The 21,591-nt window shown below is 49.5% G+C and overlaps 1 protein-coding gene across 2 annotated transcripts in view; it reads right to left on the bottom strand.

The window, feature by feature from the left end:
* Positions 1-17,148, bottom strand: part of DOCK11 (dedicator of cytokinesis 11) — a 186,686-nt gene extending 169,538 nt beyond the window's left edge. For both annotated transcript variants that reach the window (XM_035007699.1, XM_035007720.1), the window contains exon 1: positions 16,933-17,148. In XM_035007699.1, the coding sequence (XP_034863590.1) occupies positions 16,933-17,034 (102 nt within the window). In that variant the 5' untranslated portion in view covers positions 17,035-17,148. The remainder of the gene's footprint in view (positions 1-16,932) is intronic.
* Between the last annotated feature and the right edge of the window lie 4,443 nt (positions 17,149-21,591).

Raw genomic sequence — 21,591 nt, 5'->3', positions numbered from 1 at the left:
ACTGGGAGGGGAGAGAGGGGGCAAGTGTGCTTGGGGAGCAGCCCCGGCCCAGTGTGGCCCATGTCCAGACCGCGGGAAGGGATGTGGCGGGAGAAGAGAATTGAAGGGTGGGCCGGGCCTTACTGGCGGACAGGAAGGGGCGTGAAGGCCCCACTAGGAAATCTGGGTGCTTGCTTAGAGTAACGGAGAGCCAATGCAGGTAGACTTCGTATTTTTCTGGGTTTGAGGATTCCATCATTTTCCCTCATTCAACTGAGGGGCAGCAGAATGGCGGCAGCTTTCTGGCTATTTCAAGACAAGAACGTTGTTGCTTACTGTCCAGATGATCCACTCGGATTTGTTATACCACTAGGGACATGTGGACGAAATCCTGCTTAAATGGTTTCTCCGGGGAGGGAGCAAGAAACAGGACGATGGGATGGACTTCCTCAGTTCCATCTGGTGTCAATGGGGAGGATGCTCCTCAGGAAACCCACTCTGAAACGTACCAAATGATGACCCCAACAGAACAAAATCCTCCATTAAATTAAGCTACAGAAACTTTGTCATGCTTCACTTTTGGAAGGTCTACTAAGCCAAAGGCCACTCTTTCCCAACTAAACCCAGAAGAAAAAAACAAAGTGACGTAAACTGGGCTCTGTATCTGTAATTATATCATTTCTTTTTTTTTTAATTATCTCATTTCCTAAACTCTTCATTCTTATTCCATAATTCTGCAGATGGAACCTCCACTTCTTTTAGTTGGAACTAAATCCAAAGCCAGGACATTTTAGGGGACAACCTTGCCAGACGTGTAGCTCCACGACATTTCCTTGGCATCCAGGCCACTGGATTTCCAGAAAAGGCACCCGGCCATCACTAGCTCAAGCCTCTGGAATTTTCCATCCTTGGCTAAAGAAAAGGTTAAAAAAAATAAACATGGCTCTGTCCCCTGGAGAACACTGTGTGGCCAAACGCTGGGGAGAGGGGGAAGGAAGAGGTGAGAAAAAGAGGAGAAAGGGAGAGTGGGAGCGTGTCCACCACAGAATGAAGCTCCCCAGAGCATGGCGGAAGGGAGCAGCAAAGCGCCGGCTATGGGAGGCCTCTGGCGCTGGGGCTGGACCAGGGAGCCAGATACACAGATTTTCCCAGAAGGTGGCAGTGCAGAGAGGTGAAAGCCACCAACAGCCACACTTGAGGAAAATCATGGGGAGGGGAGAACAGTTAGACGGTAGTAGAAGGTGGGAAGGGGAAGAAAGCAACGTGGTAGGGAGAGGACAGAGTCGAGTAAGAGGAAGCCAGTCTCAGAGAAAATCTCAAGGGCTCAGAGGGACAGCCACTGCTACCATTCCCATCTAGGAGGGTCTGCTGCCTTGAGAACCGTGGGTCTGGAAGAGGGGGGGGGGTCTTTCACTCTTCTTCCACCTGAGGACAGAGGAAGTAAGGGCAGGCTGACCCGGCTCACCAGGCCCTCCACCCTTGGCTCCCAAAAGAAATCTGGCCTCTACATGTTTCCAGCGGTCACAAGTCTCTGACTCCCATCGACCTCGGAGACCTGCACCCCAGTATCCTTTACATTCCTTCACTAACTCATGGGGGTTCCGGAATGATGCCAGTTCACAGTGTACAACACCTCCATCCCCTGAATCAATGTCTACTCACCCCTGTGGGCCCTGAGAAAACTGTTCCATTTACCTGGTACAATTTCTGAAGGGTTTGAGTCCTTCCTGTCTGAATCTAAAAAGAGACTGCTACCCTCATTCAAGATTGTTAATATTTTAATCTCTGGTCTCCTGGTCTGTTATAATGAAAAACAAAAACCAAAACCAAAACCTCCCTTCAGTCTGAACTTTTTTATATCCTTTAGTTTCCTCAGATTAAGTCCTTGTCTTGCCTTCCCCCATCCTCTCCACCTTGCTCTAAGTAGATTTAAGCCTTTAACAAGAAATCAGTGGAAACAGATTCTCTGCTTCAGTTCAAGCAACCATTCTAAAAGCATCTCCCATGAGATTTTGGCACGCACTGAAGGAAAGTATCTATCTTTTCTCTCAGCTAAGGCAGTTACCTTCCACAGCTCAGCACAACCCCCCCCCCCCCAGCTCCCTCTCCAACAACACACTCGGTTTCTAGTTCCTTCTGGTATACACCACAGTCCCACACGTTCCAGAGTTCTAAAGCATCAACTCTGTCACGAAGCTCATTGATCGAAAGCACACTACCCATAAGCCATGAAGTTCAGATGAGGGCCAGTAAAAAAGGAAAAACCCCTGAAACAGAAAGCAGTAAATCAGGAAAATAATATGAAATAAAACAGAATAAAATAAAATAAGCCAGGCTGAAGGGAAAGAGCCTATCATTTGGAGAAAACACCAATTTCTACAGAAGACTTAAACAGGACTCCGGTTAACAATTCTTCCATCTTTTATAGATTAGTATAGATTGGTAGTACATGAATACATTAGAAACCATTTTTAAGCTAATTCCACTGAGAACATCTGAATGTTTTCAGTGAGATCGCTGATAAGGAGAATTGGAACTGTTTTCCTAAAGAGGGGGAAAGAAAGGAAAAATGTAGCTGGAGAAAGTGAAGATAGTTAATGCAGCTTTTGTCCCTGTAGATTTTGTAAACAAAATCTGGGGGGTGGGGGGGGTCACACACACACACACACACACCTCACTACTCTTTTCTTTAGCTGGGGGTGGAAAATTCCATAGGCCTAAGCTGGCTAAGTGCCTGCTAAGTGTCTGGCCAGCTTGTATCCTGAAACACCTCAAGTCTGAGAGCAGTACCCACTTACAAGAACTCCAGACTGAGGGAGTTTTGTGTGGGAAAAAATTTTTTAATTATGAAGAATTTAAGAAAACATCCAAATTGAAATTGCAGACCGCAGACCTGTATGGCTTTCTTTCAGCCAAAAATCTCAAAAGGGATTGTGCTTCCTCATTTGAATTCTGTGAAGACTTCCACACCTGGCTAGCAGTTTACCAGTCCGTTGGATCCCTGGTCCTCCTCCACCATGTCAAGTAGCCACGTGGCGAACCCAACCCCGGGATCCCACCATTCCTCAACCTCCAGCAACGCCTGTGTGGTAGGAAGAATGGTTTCCACAGAGGTCCAACATCTTAATCCCTGGAACCCGTGTCTATGTTACTTCACGTGGCAAAGGGGACTCTTGCAGATGTGATTAAGGATTTTGAGTTGGGGAAATGATCTGGGCTTATCCAGGCAGGACCAGTGTAATCATAAGGGCGCTTCTAAGGGAAGGAGGGAGGCGGGAGAGTGAAATCAGAGAAGGGGGTGTGATGACCGGAGCAGAGTCAAGAGTGACATGATGTAAAAAAGACTTGACCAGCCATTGTTGGCTGGAAGATGCAGGAAGGGGCCGTGAGCCAAAGAATGCGGGCAGCCTCCAGGAGCTGCAAAAGGCAAGGTGATGGATTCTCCCCTAGAGCCTCTGGAGGAAGTGGGGCCTTCTGACTGACATCTTGGCGTTAGCCTAGTGAAACCCATTTTGGACTTCTGACCTCCAGACGGTGAGAATAAATTAATGTTTTGAGACACTACATTTGTGGCAACTTGTCAGAGCAGCCATAGGAAATGAGTAAGGCCATGTGTCTAGGCCAACCCTCAGCAGGGCCACTGGCTGGGCCTCCTCATCCTGGGCACTCTGCCTCTCCCGAATTCTCTAAGCAGACGCTCACCCCTTCAGCCCACTAATCCCACCATGCTGAGCTCAAGCTGGGGTGTTTTTGTTTTTAAAGATTTTATTTATTTATTCGAGAGAGAGCACAAGCAGGGGGAGGGGCAGAGGGAGAAGCAGGCTCCCCGCTGAGCAGGGAGCCCGATGCGGGGCTCGATCCCAGGACCCCGGGATCACAACCTCAGCTGAAGGTAGATGCTTAACCAACTGAGCCACCCAGGCGCCCCAAGCTCAAGCTGCTTTATGGTCCCAGTGAGGGTGGGGCAGCCCTCCTCAGGACGAGCAAGAAGACCAGAACTCACTTCTAGAGGAACTGGGCAACTGGCTGGAAAGCCAAGGCAGGGGGGTTAGATACAGGGGATGGGGCAAGACAAGGACACCATGACTGGGATGGTGACATAAGGGGACCAGGAAGAAGATAAAACTTGGTGACCGGAAATGAATTTTTTTTTTTAAGATTTTATTTATTTATTTGAGAGAGAGAGAGAGAGAATGAGAGACAGCACGAGAGGGAGGAGGGTCAGAGGGAGAAGCAGACTCCCCGCTGAGCAGGGAGCCCGATGCGGGACTCGATCCTGGGACTCCAGGATCACGACCTGAGCCGAAGGCAGTTGCTTAACCAACTGAGCCACCCAGGCGCCCCCGGAAATGAATTTTAAATACAGGGAAGACCCAGCAACCTAGAGGACTTTGAGGCCCAGGACCTGAGCTTTGGATTCAGAGTCCTCTGATGTCACCTCAGGCGTAGGCTGGTCTCTGAGCCTGGGACGGTGCTGAGCCAGCAGTGAACATCAGAGTAGCTCCAGAGACGGGGGTGGAGGGGGAGAAGGAAGGAAGGAGGAAGGAAGGGAGGCAGGGAGAGAAAGCCGGGCTTCCATTGCAGAACTGAAGTCAGGAGCCTTACAGAATTCTCTTCTGGCTCTCCTGGTGAGCATTCTGCCTGAATGCTCACTTGCGATGGGCGGACAGAAGCAAAACTCCTCCACAGACAGTCATGGCGGCCCCGGGTAGTGGAGAAGCACCTCTCCCCTGGGGTCAGGTTAGCCACAAGAACCTTCTTTGCTCCACAAGCCACAGAGCACGATGGAGACCCTCCGCTGGGCCCAGGGAGCGCAGCGCCCCTGGCCCCGAGGGGCTTTTAAATAATGCTGTTGTTCCATTCGTGCAACAGTTGACTCAGTGGCCTCCTGGACTGAAGTTATTCCTTGGTGGGGAGTTAGGCACCTCACAGGTGGTATTCCCTCCTTCGGGTCTCCAGGAAACCATTTGCTGCGGTGAAGCACGAGGCCCTTGTTAAGCTAGGAAAATAAACTGGTGATGCCCACCCGACTCTCTACGCACACCGTGAGTACCGACACTGGGTCCTGCAAGGCGCAAAGAGGGAAGCTGGCTGTTCCTCAAGTGCGAAAACTAAGCTACTAATATCAAAGGCCTGGAGAGACATACAGATGTTATTTTTGGGCAGCACTAACCCGCCCCACCCCCCAAATCATAAAACAGTTCCGTGAATATGATCCCAGGTACCTCTGCAGAGCCAGTGTTCTGGAGACTTCTTTTTTTCCATATAGTTATTCAAATAGCAAAGAAAGGAAGAACTGCCAATTGCAAACAGTTCTCAAAATCCTTAGGCTTACTTTGGCAAGGAAAAATCTATATGGATCCTGCCCACATTTCTCAATAACAACCCCACCCATCTTTTTTTTTTTTTTTTGGTTTTGTCCTCACCTCTTATTTTCCCACTTCAGAGACCTAAGCTTTCCCAAGGAGGAGGAGGAGATCATCACCAAAACCACACAAAAAGAGCTTCCTCCATCAGATTTATTGGGGACTCTAGGCCAGAAGCTAGGGCTCCTTTACCTGATTACACCAAAGGAGACAAGATGCCTGGAGTTCATTACCTGTTCTGTGATTTTTTAAAGATGGACGGCCTACAGCCTGCGTCTCTCTTTCCCCATTTCCCCACAACAGGGGTGGGAACAACGTGGTGAGTGTTCAATGGTGACCTGTGACAACATGCCAGGTCATAGGTCTAACAACATTTTTAACCCTTCGTAAGCCTGGGGCTATAAACATACAAGGTCTTGGGCGCCTGGGTGGCTCAGTTGGTTGGGCGACTGCCTTCGGCTCAGGTCATGATCCTGGAGTCCCGGGATCGAGTCCCGCATCGGGCTCCCTGCTCGGCGGGGAGTCTGCTTCTCCCTCTGACCCTCCCCCTCTCATGCTCTCTCTCTCTCTCTCTCTCATTCTCGCTCTCAAATAAATAAATAAAATCTTTAAAAAAAAAAAAAAACATACAAGGTCTCATCGTCCAAAAACCATTTTCAACAAATGCATTCCCCAGCCTCCTGACACACTTCACTGCAACACTTCACATAAAGATGTTCTGTCTCGGAGGCTTGGAAGAACACTTGACTTCTTCGTTAACTCTCACCAGGTAAAATAGTTCAGTCGTGAAGGAAAGCGACATGATGGGAAAACTACTTCTCAAGTATCAGAATAGCCTCGAACCATTTCTCAGTGGCTTGAAATACATACGATCCAACCGAAGCTGTCAGGAACTGCAAAAATACAACCTCCTGGGAACGAGAAACTCAACGGGCTACAAAAATAAGGTGGAGAACAACTGCAGGAAATCGTTAATAGCAAATCTAGGCCTGATTGTGCGAGGTCACGCGCGGACAACTGATAAACCACATGTCGCTGGAACCAGCTGCCATATTTTCCATCGTATCGACTGTGCTGGAAACCTGTACGCACTATTCCTAATAGAACTTATCCTGCTACCACAAAACCAGAACAGCTGAATATAACGCACACTCATTGCTTAGGAGACATCTAGGCTTTAAGAGTTTTCCAATAAAATGCATATTTCCAAAACAGATCTTTAAAAAGGCACTTGAATTTGAATTTCAGTATTCACATTTTTTTTTTTTTTTTTTTTTTTTTTTAAGGTGAAGACTAATGAGTGAAAGGGATGGCAATAAAGTTTTGAGAGAGGGCGCCTGGGTGGCTCAGTTGGTTAAGCGACTGCCTTCAGCTCAGGTCATGATGCTGGAGTCCCGGGATCGAGTCCCGCATCGGGCTCCCTGCTCAGCAGGGAGTCTGCTTCTCCCTCTGACCCTCCTCCCTCTCATGCTCTCTGTCTCTCATTCTCTCTCTCTCAAATAAATAAATAAAATCTTTAAAAAATAAAAAAATAAAAAATAATAAAGTTTTGAGAGGGAAAGGAAAGAGCTTTGGAGTTCTACTTTTCCATACAGAGCTCAGTTCTCCTCTAACCCCTCCTTTTGCATCAACCACTCTGAACAGACTGTTGTAAAAGGTCAGTGCTTTTGCCAAAGGCCTCGCACACAAGCTCCCGAGACCAGAGGGCCTTCTCATCAGACTAGTTTGAAGGCAAGAATTGCCAAAGATCCAGAGCCCTAGCTTACACCTGCCGGTTTTTCCTTCCAGGAAGGGTATGAGTCTTGGCTGCGCCACGTAGCTCACCTTGGGGGGGCATGATTTGGAGCGAGGAACTAAAAAAGCCAGGGGGGCGTGCTTCCCTTCTGCCAGTTTACTTTTGTCTGGTGACCTGTGACACATACCCAAAAGACTTCTTGCCCACCAGAAAGCATGGGAATATTCATGAGAGCCAACAGCACTTGGCAGAGCCACGTGCCAAGGCCCGTGGTAAGTGCCTCGCAAGCCACGGCTCCTTTAAGCCTCTCAACAAGCCCACAGGAGGGGTTATCAAGACACAAGAAGGTTAAATAACTGACCCAAGGTCACCCAGTAAGTAGCCGAGCTGAACTCTGAACCTGGGCCGTGTCCTTCCAGATCCCACTCGTCATCACGCTGCTCTCCCAAGCCCTAGCTTCCAGGCTAGGGAGCTCAAGGAGACTTGCCCCAGTTACTGCCCTGAGCCTCCGGGGGGGGCCCTGCAAGAATCAAAAAGGCATCTCTAGGTGGCTATAAAGCAACAGGCCAATGTTACCCATGAGCCCCCCTCTCCCCCTCCGCACTCCTGACAGAAGTTAAAGGAAACCAAGAGATCTAAATCCCAAAGAGATGTGGATCATAAAATTACTGCTGGATTTATAGAAAAGAAGAAACAGCTCTAGCTCCTTCTCCCTCCCGTGGTTTCTGGCCTTCCTTTCGGTGTTAAAAACAAAACAACAACAACAACAAAATACTAAGAATTCTTCAACATGCCTTACTAATGATTCTGTATCTCAGAAGAAAGTAACACCCAGGTAGGTAAATGACTCCTTGGAACTGAATTCCCACAAACAAGCAAGGGGTGGGGGGGTTCCTCTGAGGTGGAGTACTAAGGATTTGGGAAGGTAGCAAGCCCTTCCTCCAGTCCATGGAAGTCAAGTCACGGAATGCCAAGGTGAGTTAACACATGTAATACTACAGACGAATCTGAGTGTTAAGACATTACCACTTACTTTCCCCGATCCCATAAAAAAAAAAAAAAAAGGTCTCTATAGTCAAATAAATGTGGGAAATGCCATAGAACAGTGTTCATTAGCAAAGGCCTGATTAACACTGTTGGCACCTATAAAGGACCGAACTCTTGAAAAACGTTAAGGATCACAAAAAAAGAAGGTGGGGGAGGGGGAGGAAAAACGTTAAGGATCACAAAAAAAGAAGGTGGGGGAGGGGGAGGGAAGGCAGAGATGATGTCACTAACTGAACGCAGAAGGCAGAATCGCTAGCCTTCTGCCAACTTCGGTCTTCTCCATTTGGGTTATTTGCATACATCTAATCTCCCTTCCGGACCTGTGAGTCCCTTCAGGGCAGGAAACATCCTATGCAACCCCCTTCTCCGCAGCTCAAACCCTGGGAGGGGGAGCTGCCCAGGGGGTGACCTAACTTCCCATCTCTGTTCTAACTGGAAGTCTGGGGCTGGCCTCCAGATCAGTCCTCTACGCCCTGCCTCCCACTTCCCTAATCACCCCCAAAGGTGCAAACCTCTTTAATCAGCTAATCTCTCCTACAATCTCATCTCAGCCCTCCCCCCACCCTTCCTCCCCTTCCTGATCGCATTTGGAACACTTCTCTGCCCTCAAGAACCATAGTCTTGGGGCGCCTGGCTGGCTCAGTTGGTAGAGCATGTGACTCTTGATGTCAGGGTTATCAGTTCAAGCCCCACGTTGGGCTTAGAGTTTACTTAAAACTATTAAAAAAAAAAAAAAAAAGGAACCCTAGCCTCTTGCCAGAACACAACACTACATGCTCAGCCATTCCCTAGAATGTTCTCTCCACATTAAGGCTGACTTAGCTGAAACCCGGTTTTGTCCTGACAACCCTCTCGGGATGAGGCTGCTCATTTTCTTTTCCTTTCCCCTATCACCAAACACGCTTTGCCTCCGATTCACCCAGGCTCAGAAACCTCAGCGCCATCTTGACTCCACCTCCTCTCCTCTTTCCCTCCCACTTCTTCCTTCCCCCTTCTCCTCCCCCTTCAAGAATCCCCAAATCCTGCTGATTCTATCACTGAAACACTTCTTGCATCCTCCCCCTTATCTCTATTCTCACTGCCTCAGGTAAGCCTTTCTTATCTCTCTGCGGAACTATGTGACTATATTTTAACTAGTGACCTGGCCTCCAGTCACCCAACACCTTGTCCATCCTACATACTGCTGCCAATGTCTTTTCCGCTGAGTACCCACTGCATTCCAGGCGCTGTGTGAGGCACTGGGCATAGAGATGAATGCACAGCCCCAGACTTCTTGGCCAATATCTAGAAAGGGCAAGAAACATTGCCCCCTCCCCCATCTGTGATAGACCCTTCTAGAATACCTTTGTTTCACCAGCTTTTTTTTTTTAAACCTTTATGAATCACTTATACATCAGACACTTTCCATACACTACCTTCTTTAATCTTCCTAAGAACCACACAAGGTAGGTGCCATTTATTCTCATTTCACAGATGAGTAAAATAAGATCTGGTTACTTGCCTCGGTTCACAAGGCAAGCAGGTGACCAAGGCCAGATTCAAGCCCAGGTCTGACTCTTGAGACTGGGCTCTTGCCTCCCACGTTTTAAGTAGGACACTGAAATTTTGGAAAAGAGCCCAAACAGGATGACCATGATGGTGAAGAATTTTGAAACCAAGTCATGTGAGAAATAGAGGAAAGAAATGATGTCTCTTCGGCTTTTGTGAAAAATGGCATGGTGTTGGGGCGCCTGGGGGGCTCAGTCAGTTAAACGTCCGACTCTTGATCTCGGCTCAGGTCCTGATCTCAGAGTCGTGGGATCGAGCCCCTGTCGGGCTCGTGCTGGGTGTGAAACCTGCTTGAGATGCTCTCTCGCCCTCTCCCTCTGCCCCTCTAAAAAAAATGACATGGTGGATATCTCCAAATATTTGAAGGGTTGTCATGTGAAAGAGGAAGCAAACATATTCTGTGTGACTCCAAACAGCAGAGCCAGGCCTGGCGGTGGCAGAACTTAAGGGAGTCGATTTCAGCTCAAGAGCCTTTCTAGTATACCCCGCCCAACAGGCAAGGCGTGTTGAAGGCGAAGCTAAGTCTTCACTTGTCAGGGGTATATGCAGGGGGCATGCCTGCCTGGAGCGGGCCAGTGGTCTAGATCAGCATTTCTGGGCACATCAGAATCACCTCGGGTAGTTTTTTAAAAATAGGGATGCCTGGCCCCACCCCAGACTTATCGAAACAGTCTTGGGGTTGAGACCGTTATTGCAAGAATTACAAACCAGGAAATAACGTCTGTAAGAAGATTCACTCAAATCCCCCAAAGAAGAAATACAAATGGCTAAATCAACATACGAAAAACTGTTCAAGAGTAACCGAAGAAATGCAAATTAGAACAGTGCTGTATCATCTACCTACCTCCTATCAGATTGCAGAGATTAAAAAATATTAATAACCAACGCTGGCATGGGAGAGGGGAAATGAACATGTGCCCATTCTGATAAAACAGTAAATGCCAACAACTGTCTGCAGAGCAATTTGACGGTGTGTTCCAGAGGACTTTTTTTTTCCTTTTAATTAACTTATTTTTAAATTCCAGTATAATTAACATACAGCGTTATATTAGTTTCAGATGTACAATACAGTGATTCAACAATTCTATACATGACTCAGTGCTCATCACAATAAGTATCCTCTGGATCCCTTCACTGATTTCACCCACCCCCCCACCTGCCACCCCTCTGGTAACCAACCACCAGTTTGTGCTCAGAGGGTTTTTTTTTTTTTTTTAACATTTTATTTATTTATTTGACAGAGAGAGAGAGAGCATAAGCAGGGGGAGCGGCAGGCAGAGGGAGAGGAAGAAACAGACTCCCTGCTGAGCAGGGAGCCGGATGCAGGGCTCGATCCCAGGACCCTGGGATCATAACCTGAGCCGAAGGCAGACATTTAATGACTGAGCCACCCAGGCGTCCCATCAGAGGGCTTTTTCATACAAAAAATGTGTCTAGGGCGCCTGGGTGGCTCAGTTGGTTAAGCGACTGCCTTCGGCTCAGGTCATGATCCTGGAGTCCCTGGATCGAGTCCCACATCGGGCTCCCTGCTCGGCAGGGAGTCTGCTTCTCCCTCTGACCCTCCCCCCTCTCATGTGTTCTCTCTCATTCTCTCTCTCTCAAATAAATAAATAAAATCTTTAAAAAAAAAAAATGTGTCTAATGTTGCCGCAAGCAATTCCATTGCTGGAAATTTCCCCTGAAGGGACAATCTAGCAAGTTGGAAAACGCCTGCTCAAAGATGCTCACCCGTTAATGTTTATGCCAGTGCTGTCCAAAAGAACTTTCTGCAACGATGGAAATGTTCTATGTCTGCGCTGTCCTATATGGCAGCCGCAAAACCACGTGTATTTGAGCGGTGGCAAGTGCAAAGGAGCCAATTTTTTAAGTTAATGTAAATGTAAATGGCCACAGGTGTCTAGCAGCTCGTACAACTCACGTCTCTAACACCACAAAACTAGAAACTACCAAACTATCACACAATAAAGCATGATTCCCTACCGTACACTCATAGTGGAATTTCTGGCCATCATTAAACACGATTATGTAGATTTATATTGACTGAAGTGAAGAAACAAATGTTCCTAGGATATTAATAAGCAAAACAATTATTTTAAAGTTTGTATGGTATTTTTTCGTCTGCTGTCATAGATATATACACACAGAGATCAAAGGGTCTTGACCTATACACATTAGGATTTTATAGTAATGAGATGATTATTCTCATCTGGTTTTCTACGTTTTCTACAACAAACATGCATTTACTATGTTAACAAAGCAATAAACGTTTTAACAAGGAGGCTTAACGAGCATTAGACTAGGAAAAAGATTCAACCTTGAGATTTGTTGCACGTGTTTGTCTTGGAAGACAAATTCTGCTATTTGGTGCTTCGAAGAGGGTTCACAGCAAAGTCCGCCCTGGGCTTTTGGACAGATCCTCCAGGGGTGGCTTGCCCTGGGGCCCCCTAACCCGGGGCAGCCCATGGGAGCAGGGAGCCTACTTCTTGTTTAGGTCCCAACCAAGGGGGTAACTGTCCTGAAGCTCATTCAGCCAGAGCCTAGCTAGGTCTGAGAACCGGAAACGCATGGTCAAGAAGCCCATTCCAACCAGCTTTATTTCACTGTGTTAAGTTGTTTGCTCCTATGTTATGGTACTTTCCACAAAATCCCCTGGGAAGAGGGAGCAGGACAGCGGATTCGTTTCCAGGCCTTCCCTACATGCGAACCTAACACACATTCCAAGCAAAGGTAGCTGTGTGCGCGGTGGGTTGGGAGTTTCAACAGCTGTGGTCACTCTTCAGCCATTCCCGGCTTCTGGAGAGTTTTTCTCTACTAGGGTTATTAGATGACATCCAGCCGGTGCCAGCCAAGGAAATATCCTGCCTCAAGGGGCTAAAGCCCGGAACATCTAGCAACTCTTTCCAGATCCTTCCGCGCACAAGGAATGGAGGTGAGTTCGGCAGCAGCAGGCAAAGAGTATTTAAAACACCTACCAGGCGACTTTCCCAGGTTGACACAATGACTCCCCTTAAGGGCAGCTAAAACACGACAGGTTTACCAAATGACTTTGTGTCCCCCCCCACACACCCCCACCCCCGGCACAAATAGCTATAGTCTGAATTGTGACAAAAACACCATTAAAACTCTGCATTTTAAATGTGTGTATGTAAACACTTCTCTCTTAATCACATACACTCTCAGGTTATAATATTCCTCCTCAAGTCCCTCCTGGGAAATCTCAGCCAATGGTTAATTCTATAATTATCCCTTTCCCTCGGTTAAAACTGACCTTCATATAAATGCCAAACTTCAAGGAAAATGCAGCAACCGGTCTCTCTCCCAGCCTGCTTCATTATTTAGTGAAGAGAGTCGTGGAAGTACTACTAATTGAATGAAAGTGTGAATACACGCACACATGCTTTACACAGCCCAGGCCCTCAGAGTTCTTCAAACACTGAGCAAAGCTGAACGATGGTAGCAACATGCCAACAAGGGTATAACTGTAAAAATAATAATAAAATAAAAAATTTAAAAATCCAGAAAACAGGGGCACCTGGGTGGCTCAGTCGTTAAGCGTCTGCCTTTGGCTCAGGTCATGACCCCAGGGTCCTGGGATCGGGCCCCACATCGGGCTCCCTGCTCGGCGGGGAGCCTGCTTCTCCCTCTCCCGCTCCCCCTGCTTGTGTTCCCTCTCTCGCTGTGTCTCTCTCTGTCAAATAAATAAATAAAATCTTAAAAAAAATAAAATAAAAATCCAAAAAACAAAACAAGACAAAACCCCCATCTAAACAGGAAATACTGTGTATCTGCTGGATATTTATTCAGTCTGGAGGGTTTTCCAAGTTCTAGCAAGCGACACAGCAGAGGAAAGCGTGACCTGCTGTGGGAACGGCTCCCTCGTGACATCCTACAAATACAGGCATAACTTCTTTTATCCCACTCCACTTCATCGTGCTTCGCCGATAATTGCATGTTTTGCAAAGTGAAGATTTGTTGCAAACTGCATCGAGCAAGTCTATCGGCACCATCTTTCCAAAAACACCTGCTCACTTCCTATCTGTGTCATTTTGGTTACTCCTTGCAGTAGTTCCAACCTTTTCATGGTTATTGCATTTGCTACGGTGATCTGTGATCAGTGATTATGACTCACCGAACGCTCAGATGATGGTTCGCACTTTTTTAGCACTGAAGTATTTTTTAATTAAGGCATCTACGTTGTTTTTGAGACTCAACAGACGACAGTACAGTGTAAACGTAACTTTTCTATGCGCTGGGAAAGCAAAAATTTCATTTGACTCGCTTTATTGTGATAGTCACTCGCCGCGGTGGTCTGGAACCGACCCCACAGACCCCTGAGGTGTTCCTCTGTGTGACTCCTAATGCGAGTGTCATGGGTTTATAGCAGCAAGTGTAAATCCTCCTTCAGCTGTCCCTAATAAACACTTTGGGGCTTAAATCAGAAAAGAATCCGAAGTTATGGTGGCAGCTGAAACAGGGTCCACTTGCGTTCCAGCCACCCAGGGCTTTACTAACTGCTGACTGGTTCTTTGTGTCAGAAAAGCAGGAGCCAAGAAAGAGCCAGTTAGGAGAATCCACTCCATTTAAGGCTGTTGCCTTATTTCTTCATTGACTGAACTGCTTAGAAACAGCATTCGCCAAGGTGCAAATGATCTGGGTGTCCTATTGACAAACACATACAAAGACCCAGCCCGGGCTGGAACTAATAAAAACAAATGAAGAAAATGGCACCCACATTCATGTATAACTACAGGGCACCTAACATTGTGTCTGGAATGTGGCAGAAAGGCTCAATAGATATTCACTGGTTTGGATTCCTACAATCTGTCCCCCGCGCCCCCCCCCAACTCCCCAAATCTCAATGTGGATCACGTACCAGAGCAGTGCATAAATATCATTCCGGTGCCTTGCCTCGTAAACATCTGTGCACTCAGTCCCAAGTAAACCAGGCTGGTGCAGCTCCCAGAAAAATCTGCTCCCACTAACAGTTTTTCCAGCTTTGCCACAGAGCCAATGGTCAGGAAGGGGCAGCTGCACCTGTGCCCACACAAAATCCTTTTAAAAACCTAAAAGCCTGGGGCGCCTGGCTGGCTCAGTCTGTCAGGCGCCCGACTCTTGGTTTCGGCTCAGGTCGTGATTTCAGGGTCATGGGATCGAGGCCCGCGCCGCGCTCGCTCATGGAGCCGCGCTCGCTCATGGAGCCGCGCTCAGTGGGGAAAATCTGCTGGAGATTCTCTCTCTCTCTCCTCCCTCTGCCCCTCCCTGCCATTCTCTCTCGGTCTCTCTAAAATAAATAGATAAATCTTAAAACAAACAAAAAAACCTAAAAGCCTGGGCAAGAATGCTAATATTAACGTTTTGCTGCTGAGGGTGGCAGGTCGAATGCTGGTCAAATCCCAGCGGAGGTTTGCCGAGGCCCATTTCTTCTCTTGAGACCATCTGTCCACATCATAGGCTCCCTTCGTACCATGCAGTGGAGGGCCAGCCACCCCTGCTCAAGCGAGGTTTTTTTCTTCCCAAATTTAGGAAAGCGTTTCCTGAGCTAGGCAGATTGAATCACTTGTTAGCAATCACCCAAGATGAGAGCCCCGGTATAAATGCCCTGCACAGCTTGCCTTCCTCTCTAAACTGGCTGTGATGACAGTCGAGGTTCCAATCTGACCCTCACAGGACCTCATTCTAAAATCAGTGAGACACACAATAAGCCAAGCCCTTTAAAACAACATTAAAGGTCTGGTTTTAGATCTGCTCAACAGCAGGATTAAACTTTCAAGGGTCCAGCCACGATAGAGAGATTTCTTTAAAGTCACTTGGCTTTGCACAGTTGTAGCTATTAGGGATCAGATCTTTATCTCAAAGGTACACATTTTACGTTTGATCCTCCTCCAGAACTCCCACTAATGTCAACTTTCTCCGCTGTTGGGATCAAGCCCCTGGCCTCCCTTTAATGTTGGCTTTATCGCAGATTCTACAAGATGAACAGAAAAATTACAAGGAAAAGCTGTGAAGTTCCCTTCCGATGATAAGTTGTTGGAACAAAAAGAGCCCACACTTAAACGGTGAAATTTAAACACAGCAGACGAGACGGCCGTAAGGTAGAGGGAGAGGAGACAAGGAGGACGAACAACAAAAACCCAAAGTAACAAAACAAACACTAATTAACCAGTCTGATGGCTTATTTAGGGTTTGCTCTCTAGTCCAGGAAACTGGCAACGAGTGTCTTGAAAACAGAAGGGGCGAGTGCCCGTTAGCACGCGTCCGCTTTCCTCCTGAGCCAGACAATCCGGAGGAGGCTGAGGGTGCGATGGAGGGCTGCCGGGGGGTCAACGCGCTTTCAAATCCCCATCCCCCAGCCCTGCCGCCTAGGAGGCACCCCCGGCCGTGAGCGGTGGGGCTCTACCGCCCCCTCCCCGGTCCTCCATCCCTGGACTGGCACACACCATCATCCCCCAAACACGGCCCCATCTCCTCGCCTCTGGAGCGCTCCTGGGTCCCCGGGGACACCCTCGCCCTGTGGCGGCCGACCGCGCGCGCACTCGCCCCGGAACCCCGTTGTTCGCAATTCCCTCCCTCCGCGGCCACAGCAGCAGCACCCCTTCGCCACCCATCACCACCCTCTCCCCAGTAGCGGGAGGAAGTCGCTCTGCTTCCTCTGTTCTCACCGCCCGCCCGAGCTTGGGAGCCCGGGGCTTTTTGGGTGGGGTTCTTTTTTTGTGTACACGATGTGTGTGTGTCTGTGTGTGTGTCTGTGTGTGCGCGCGCGCGAGTGTGTGTGTGTGTGTGTGTGTGTGCAAAAACGCTCATCGCATCCTTCCGCCGCGGCTGCCTCAGGTGCCCGCAGGAGGCAATCGGGATCTCGTCGCGCCCCGGTCCCCGGCTCTTTGTGCGGGCTCCAGGGCAGCGCGAGGTCCGCTCCCCAGCTCACGCTCGCCGCCCCCCCCCCCCCGGGGCCCGGTTCCGAGCGCCCGCCTCCCGCGCAGCCGGCCGAGCCCCCGAACGCCCGTCGGCGTCCCGCCGGGCGCAAGCCTCCGCCGCCGCCGGGCGGCCGCCGCGCTGTCAGCGGGCGCCCGGGACTCGGACCCCGGCAGGCGGCGGCTGGTGCGCAAACTTACTGAAGCGGAGAAAGAGAGCGCGGGGCGCAGCGGGCGGCCGCCGCCGGCGCCGTTCCAGTCCCCGGCCCCGGCCCCGCGCGCGGAAAGCCACCCCGTCGCTCCCGCCCGCAGCGCGTCCCCCGGGGCGCCCGGTGCCCCGGCCACTCACCAGCACCACGGAGCCCCGCACGGCCTCCGACACGCTCTGCCGGAGCTCGGCCGCCGTGCCGGGCTTGCTGAGCCGCTTGGTGAATTTGCGCACTTCGGCCATGGCAGCGGCGGGCAGGTCGCGGCGGGCGCACTCACTGCCCCGGGCCGGGGCGGCCACGGCCGCGGCTGCTCCCTCTGTTTACCCGCCGGCCGACCGGCCACATCGCTGCTCGGCGGCGGCGCTGCTCCCGCGGCTCCTCCCTCCCCGCCGCGGCTCCTCCCTCGTTCCCTCCTTCCCTCCGCTGCTCGCCCGCGAGCTCCGCGTCCTGCCCCACGGCGCGGCCGCTCCCTCCCCTGGAGAGCCCCCCGGCTCGGCTCGCCACGGGCCCCAGGAGGAGGGTGTGTCCGGCGAGGAAGGGTGTGTGCCGGGGGAGGGAGGACGCCGGGGGGGGCGAGGGTCACGAGGCAAGAGGGGGGAAGTGGCAAGCGCTCGGGCTCCGCCCGCAGCTGATGTTGCTGGTGCAGCCGCATCCGGGAGGGGAGATCAGGCTGCTTCGAGGAGCTCGGGCTGCTTCATTTTTCGTGTGTGTGTGTGTGTGTGTGTGTGTGTGTGTGTATGGGGGTGGCGTAACGAAATATCTCCAAGTGTGGGGCGTGTTCTACCCCGTGCCCCTTTCCCGCCCCAGCGGCTGCAGTGCCTGCAGGCGAGCCGGGGGACTCCCGCGTCGCCCCACCCCGCCAGCCCCCAGGGCCGAGGAGGAGGCGAGGGACTGCAAGGAACGTGGAGCGGCCGCCTATTGTGTGCTCCGCCCGGGAGGGGTCGCGCCGCGGTCGGTGGAGAGCGGGTTTCTGGCCCGAGCGGCTCGCCGGGGTCCTCCCGCGCCTACACCGCTTTCTCACCCAGGGGGTCTTGCGCCCGGGAGGGGGGGGGGGCGACCCGGGGAGGGAGCAGGCTTGGGGAGTGGAAACTTGCTGTGGCCGAACCCACTCTCCCAGCCCGCCTCACCCCCAGGAGGGCGGGGGAGAACGGGGTGGCGGGGCCTGAGCCTGTGGCAGGTTGTCTAGTTCTGCGGCGGCTGTGCGCTGGGGCTGGGGTGGGGTTGGGCTCGGGCTCCGGAAGGCCCTGCAGGTCTTCTAGAAGCTTTCACATGTGCCCAGCTATCGCCTCTCCATCTCCTACTCCTCTCCTTATCCTCTTCACCTTCCGAGAAATTATTCTCCAAGAATCAAAGAACATCTTCTAACTAGATGTAAAACAAACATGCTTAAGACAGAAATAAGGATCTTGAAGTACTGGGGACCCAGAAAAAAACTCCCCAAGTGTAAAGTGAGAGGCTCCGCTGACCTTGGCAATTTTCTGTCTGCTTACTTCATTTGTTGAGAGCTTGAAAATGCCTAACAACAATTTCCGGCGAACCGAGCAGCCTTTCTAAGAAGGTTCCTACCACTTTCCCCACTTTGCCTAACTTCAGAGACCAAGCAGTGACACCTAGGTAAAGGACTTTGTTAGGAAAACAAGAACGTGGATGATGGTTTCCATGAACCCAGAAAAGGCCAAGTCTCCTAGCAGCAAATCTATTTCAGCAGCCATCCCATTAGTCCCAATAAAGCAGATAGAGGGTCCAAGAGGGCTTGGTCCCCGGCAGTCCTATAAAGGTAGAGGCTCTGTGTCACCAATCTGGGCTTTGCACAGTGTATGTCTGTAGAATTTGTTCACTGTCGAATGCATGTAGATCAGCACGAATTCACGCCCTACATTCCATGGATGGCTGAGTGGCCCACACTGTTGGTTACCTGCACAGCGCCATAATTCTTTCTCTTTGCTAAGAGACCCAAGGTTTGCTTTGGCTGTAGGGCAGAAGTCACAGGGCTTGGAGAAGGCAGGCCCCACTCCTGATGAATTAGGGCTGGTTAAAAAAATCATGTTACTCTCACTTTCCTTTACTAGAAGGAATGGACTTGACTCCCATTCAGTTTCCACCAATGGAATATAAAAGCGGTGTGGGAGGAAGTTTCCTGAGAAAGCATTTCCCCCTTGATAAAAAGAGATAGGCAGGGAGACCTCTGTCTCCTTTTCTTTCTGAGAGGGGTGTTGTGATGCATCTGCTCTTGGCAGCCATTTTACAACCATGAGGGAAGGCCAAGATTATCTAAGAGAAGCCAATCCGGAATCTGGATGGCATTGACCTATTGAACCAACCCCAATACCGCCTGCCTCCAATTTCCTTTTTACATGATAAAAGTAAACCCTTTTGGTTTATGCAACTTTTAGTTGAAATTCTGTTACTTTCAGCCAAAAGCGTCCTTACTCCTACAGACTCTGTTGTAGTCACTGAAAGTGCACAGAGTTGGAAAAGACAGGCACTGTTCCCCTTCTGCTGGAGCTTATGTTCTAGGGCAAGCAAAGGGCCATGTTAATTTCAGAACACGATGAATAGTACGCGAGAATTAAGGGGGTGACGTGTGATAGAGAGTAACTGGAGTTGGGGACCTAATTTAGAATAGATGGCCATGGAAGTCCTCTTTGAGGAAGTGAAAACATCAGTGAGTCTTGAGGGAAAAGAGGCAGCCCCCAGATCAAGAAGTAGAGCACTCCAGAAGGAACGACAGGTACCAGGTCCAGAGAAGGGAGCCCACTTAGTGCATTCAAAGGCAGGGAAAAAAAGGCCAGGGTGGCCGAGACACAGAAGGAAGAGGAGTGATGTGAGAGGCAGCCTGACAAGTAGGCAGTTTCTCCAGGACCTTGTGAGAGGTCAGGAGCATTTGTTAAACTGATGGTTCGCAAACACCATCTGGTCATCTTGCGGGCTCCACACTCATTCCTGAGGCCATAGGTTTCACTTTTTCACTTTAGAGCTTCTGTTTAGTTACATAAACACTGAGCATTGTGCTATGCACCGAGGGAGGATGCAGGATGCATTCAAGAAAAAGAATGGAAGTCTAATAAAGAATGTTTTTATTTTATTTTTTAAAAAGATTTTATTTATTTATTTGACAGAGAGATAGAGAGAGAGCACAAGTAGGCCGAGCAGCAAGTCAGAGGGAGAGGGAGAAGCAGGCTCCCTGCCGAGCAGGGAGCCAATGTGGGGCTCGATCCCAGGATTCCAGGATCATGACCTGAGCCGAAGGCAGACGCTTCACCGACTGAGCCACCCAGGTGCCCCTATTTTATTTTACTTTTTAACACATTATTTTGCTGGTTTATTTTCACTGGACTTGAACATTTTGCTCTGTAGCTCAAGAGCTTCACCTGAGGGAAATATATGAAAGCAGTGGGTGCCTACAAAATCCTGGGTAACGGTTTTTTGTTGTTGCTGTTGTTTTTTAAATTCAAGTTAGTTAACATATAGTGTAGTATTGGTTTCAGGAGTAGAATTTAGAGATTCATCCCTTACATATAACACCCAGTGCTCATCCCAACAAGAATGTATTTATGATACAAGGTAGTATGTAATAAAGACCATGCTTGAGGTTAAGAGGCGGGTGAGATCACATCTGAGTAGGGTCTATGGAAGGCTCCTTGAAGGAGGAGGTGTTTGAGCTGGACCTTGAGGATGAGGACGATCTGGACGTGAATACTCACACAGTAAAGGGAAATTGTAGAGGCAATCCTACAGCTTCAAATAGGGCATTATATTGGGTGATCTCTTTTCCACATTTATTAAATATCTTCAGTTTCGGGGCACCTGGGTGGCTCAGTCAGTTAAACGTCGGCCTTCGGCTCAGGTCATGATCCTGGAGTCCCGGGATCGAGTCCCACATCGGGCTCCCTGCTCGGCGGGGAGTCTGCTTCTCCCTCTGACCCTCCCCCCTCTCATGTGCTCTCTCTCTCTCTCTCTCTCTCTCTCATTCTCTCTCTCAAATAAATAAATAAAATCTTTAAAAAAAGAAAAAAAATAATAATAAAAATAAAATCTTTAAAAAAATACATATGCATGTGTATCTATGTCCCTATACATGAGCCAACAGTGGGGGCCTCACGGGTAGAAAGTGGGAGTGAGGAGCAAGGGGCAAGGGGACTCCCGCATTTTATCATTTAAATGCTGCAGACTCTCAAATTTGTATTCCTGGCTGCAACCACCCGACTCATGTATCCAATTCATCATCCCAGCTTGGATGTCTCAGTGGTATCTCAAATTGAGCATGCCCAAGCCTAACTCCTATTCTTCCTCCACAAATCTACTCCTTCTATGATTTCTCCTATCTCGGTATATGACAGTTCTTTACTAGTTGTTTAGGCCACACACCTTAGCGTTGTCTCTTATATTTCATACACACCCTGAATCTAACCCAATAGCAAATCCTGTTGACTCTGGCTTCAAAGTACATCCAAGACCCAACCACTTGTCCCCACCTCTACCAATACCACCCTAGTCCCAGCTGCCAGCATCTCTTGCCTACATTATTTTAACAGGCTCTCAATTGGCCCCTCTGTAATCCCCCAATGCCCTCCTAGAGTCTATTTGTAACATACCAGTCGGTGATTCTAATCAACCCCTCTACCCGGTTTGTACTTAGAGTGGCCTACAAGATCCAATGTATAGTTATTTCTTGCCCTGCGACAAATTACCCCGAAATGGAGCAGCTTACAACAACATACATGTATTATCCCACAGGGGATCGCGAGTCAGAGTGTTGCTTAGCTGGGTCCTCCGGGTGAGGGTCTGTCACTAGCTTA

The sequence above is a fragment of the Mirounga leonina genome, unplaced genomic scaffold (genome assembly GCF_011800145.1).
Source record: "Mirounga leonina isolate KUSES-001 unplaced genomic scaffold, KU_Mleo_1.0 Mir_101664, whole genome shotgun sequence".
In the NCBI taxonomy this organism is placed as follows: Eukaryota; Metazoa; Chordata; class Mammalia; order Carnivora; family Phocidae; genus Mirounga; species Mirounga leonina.
Note: the sequence above shows the minus strand (reverse complement) of the source record. Positions and strands in the feature narration are given on the sequence as shown.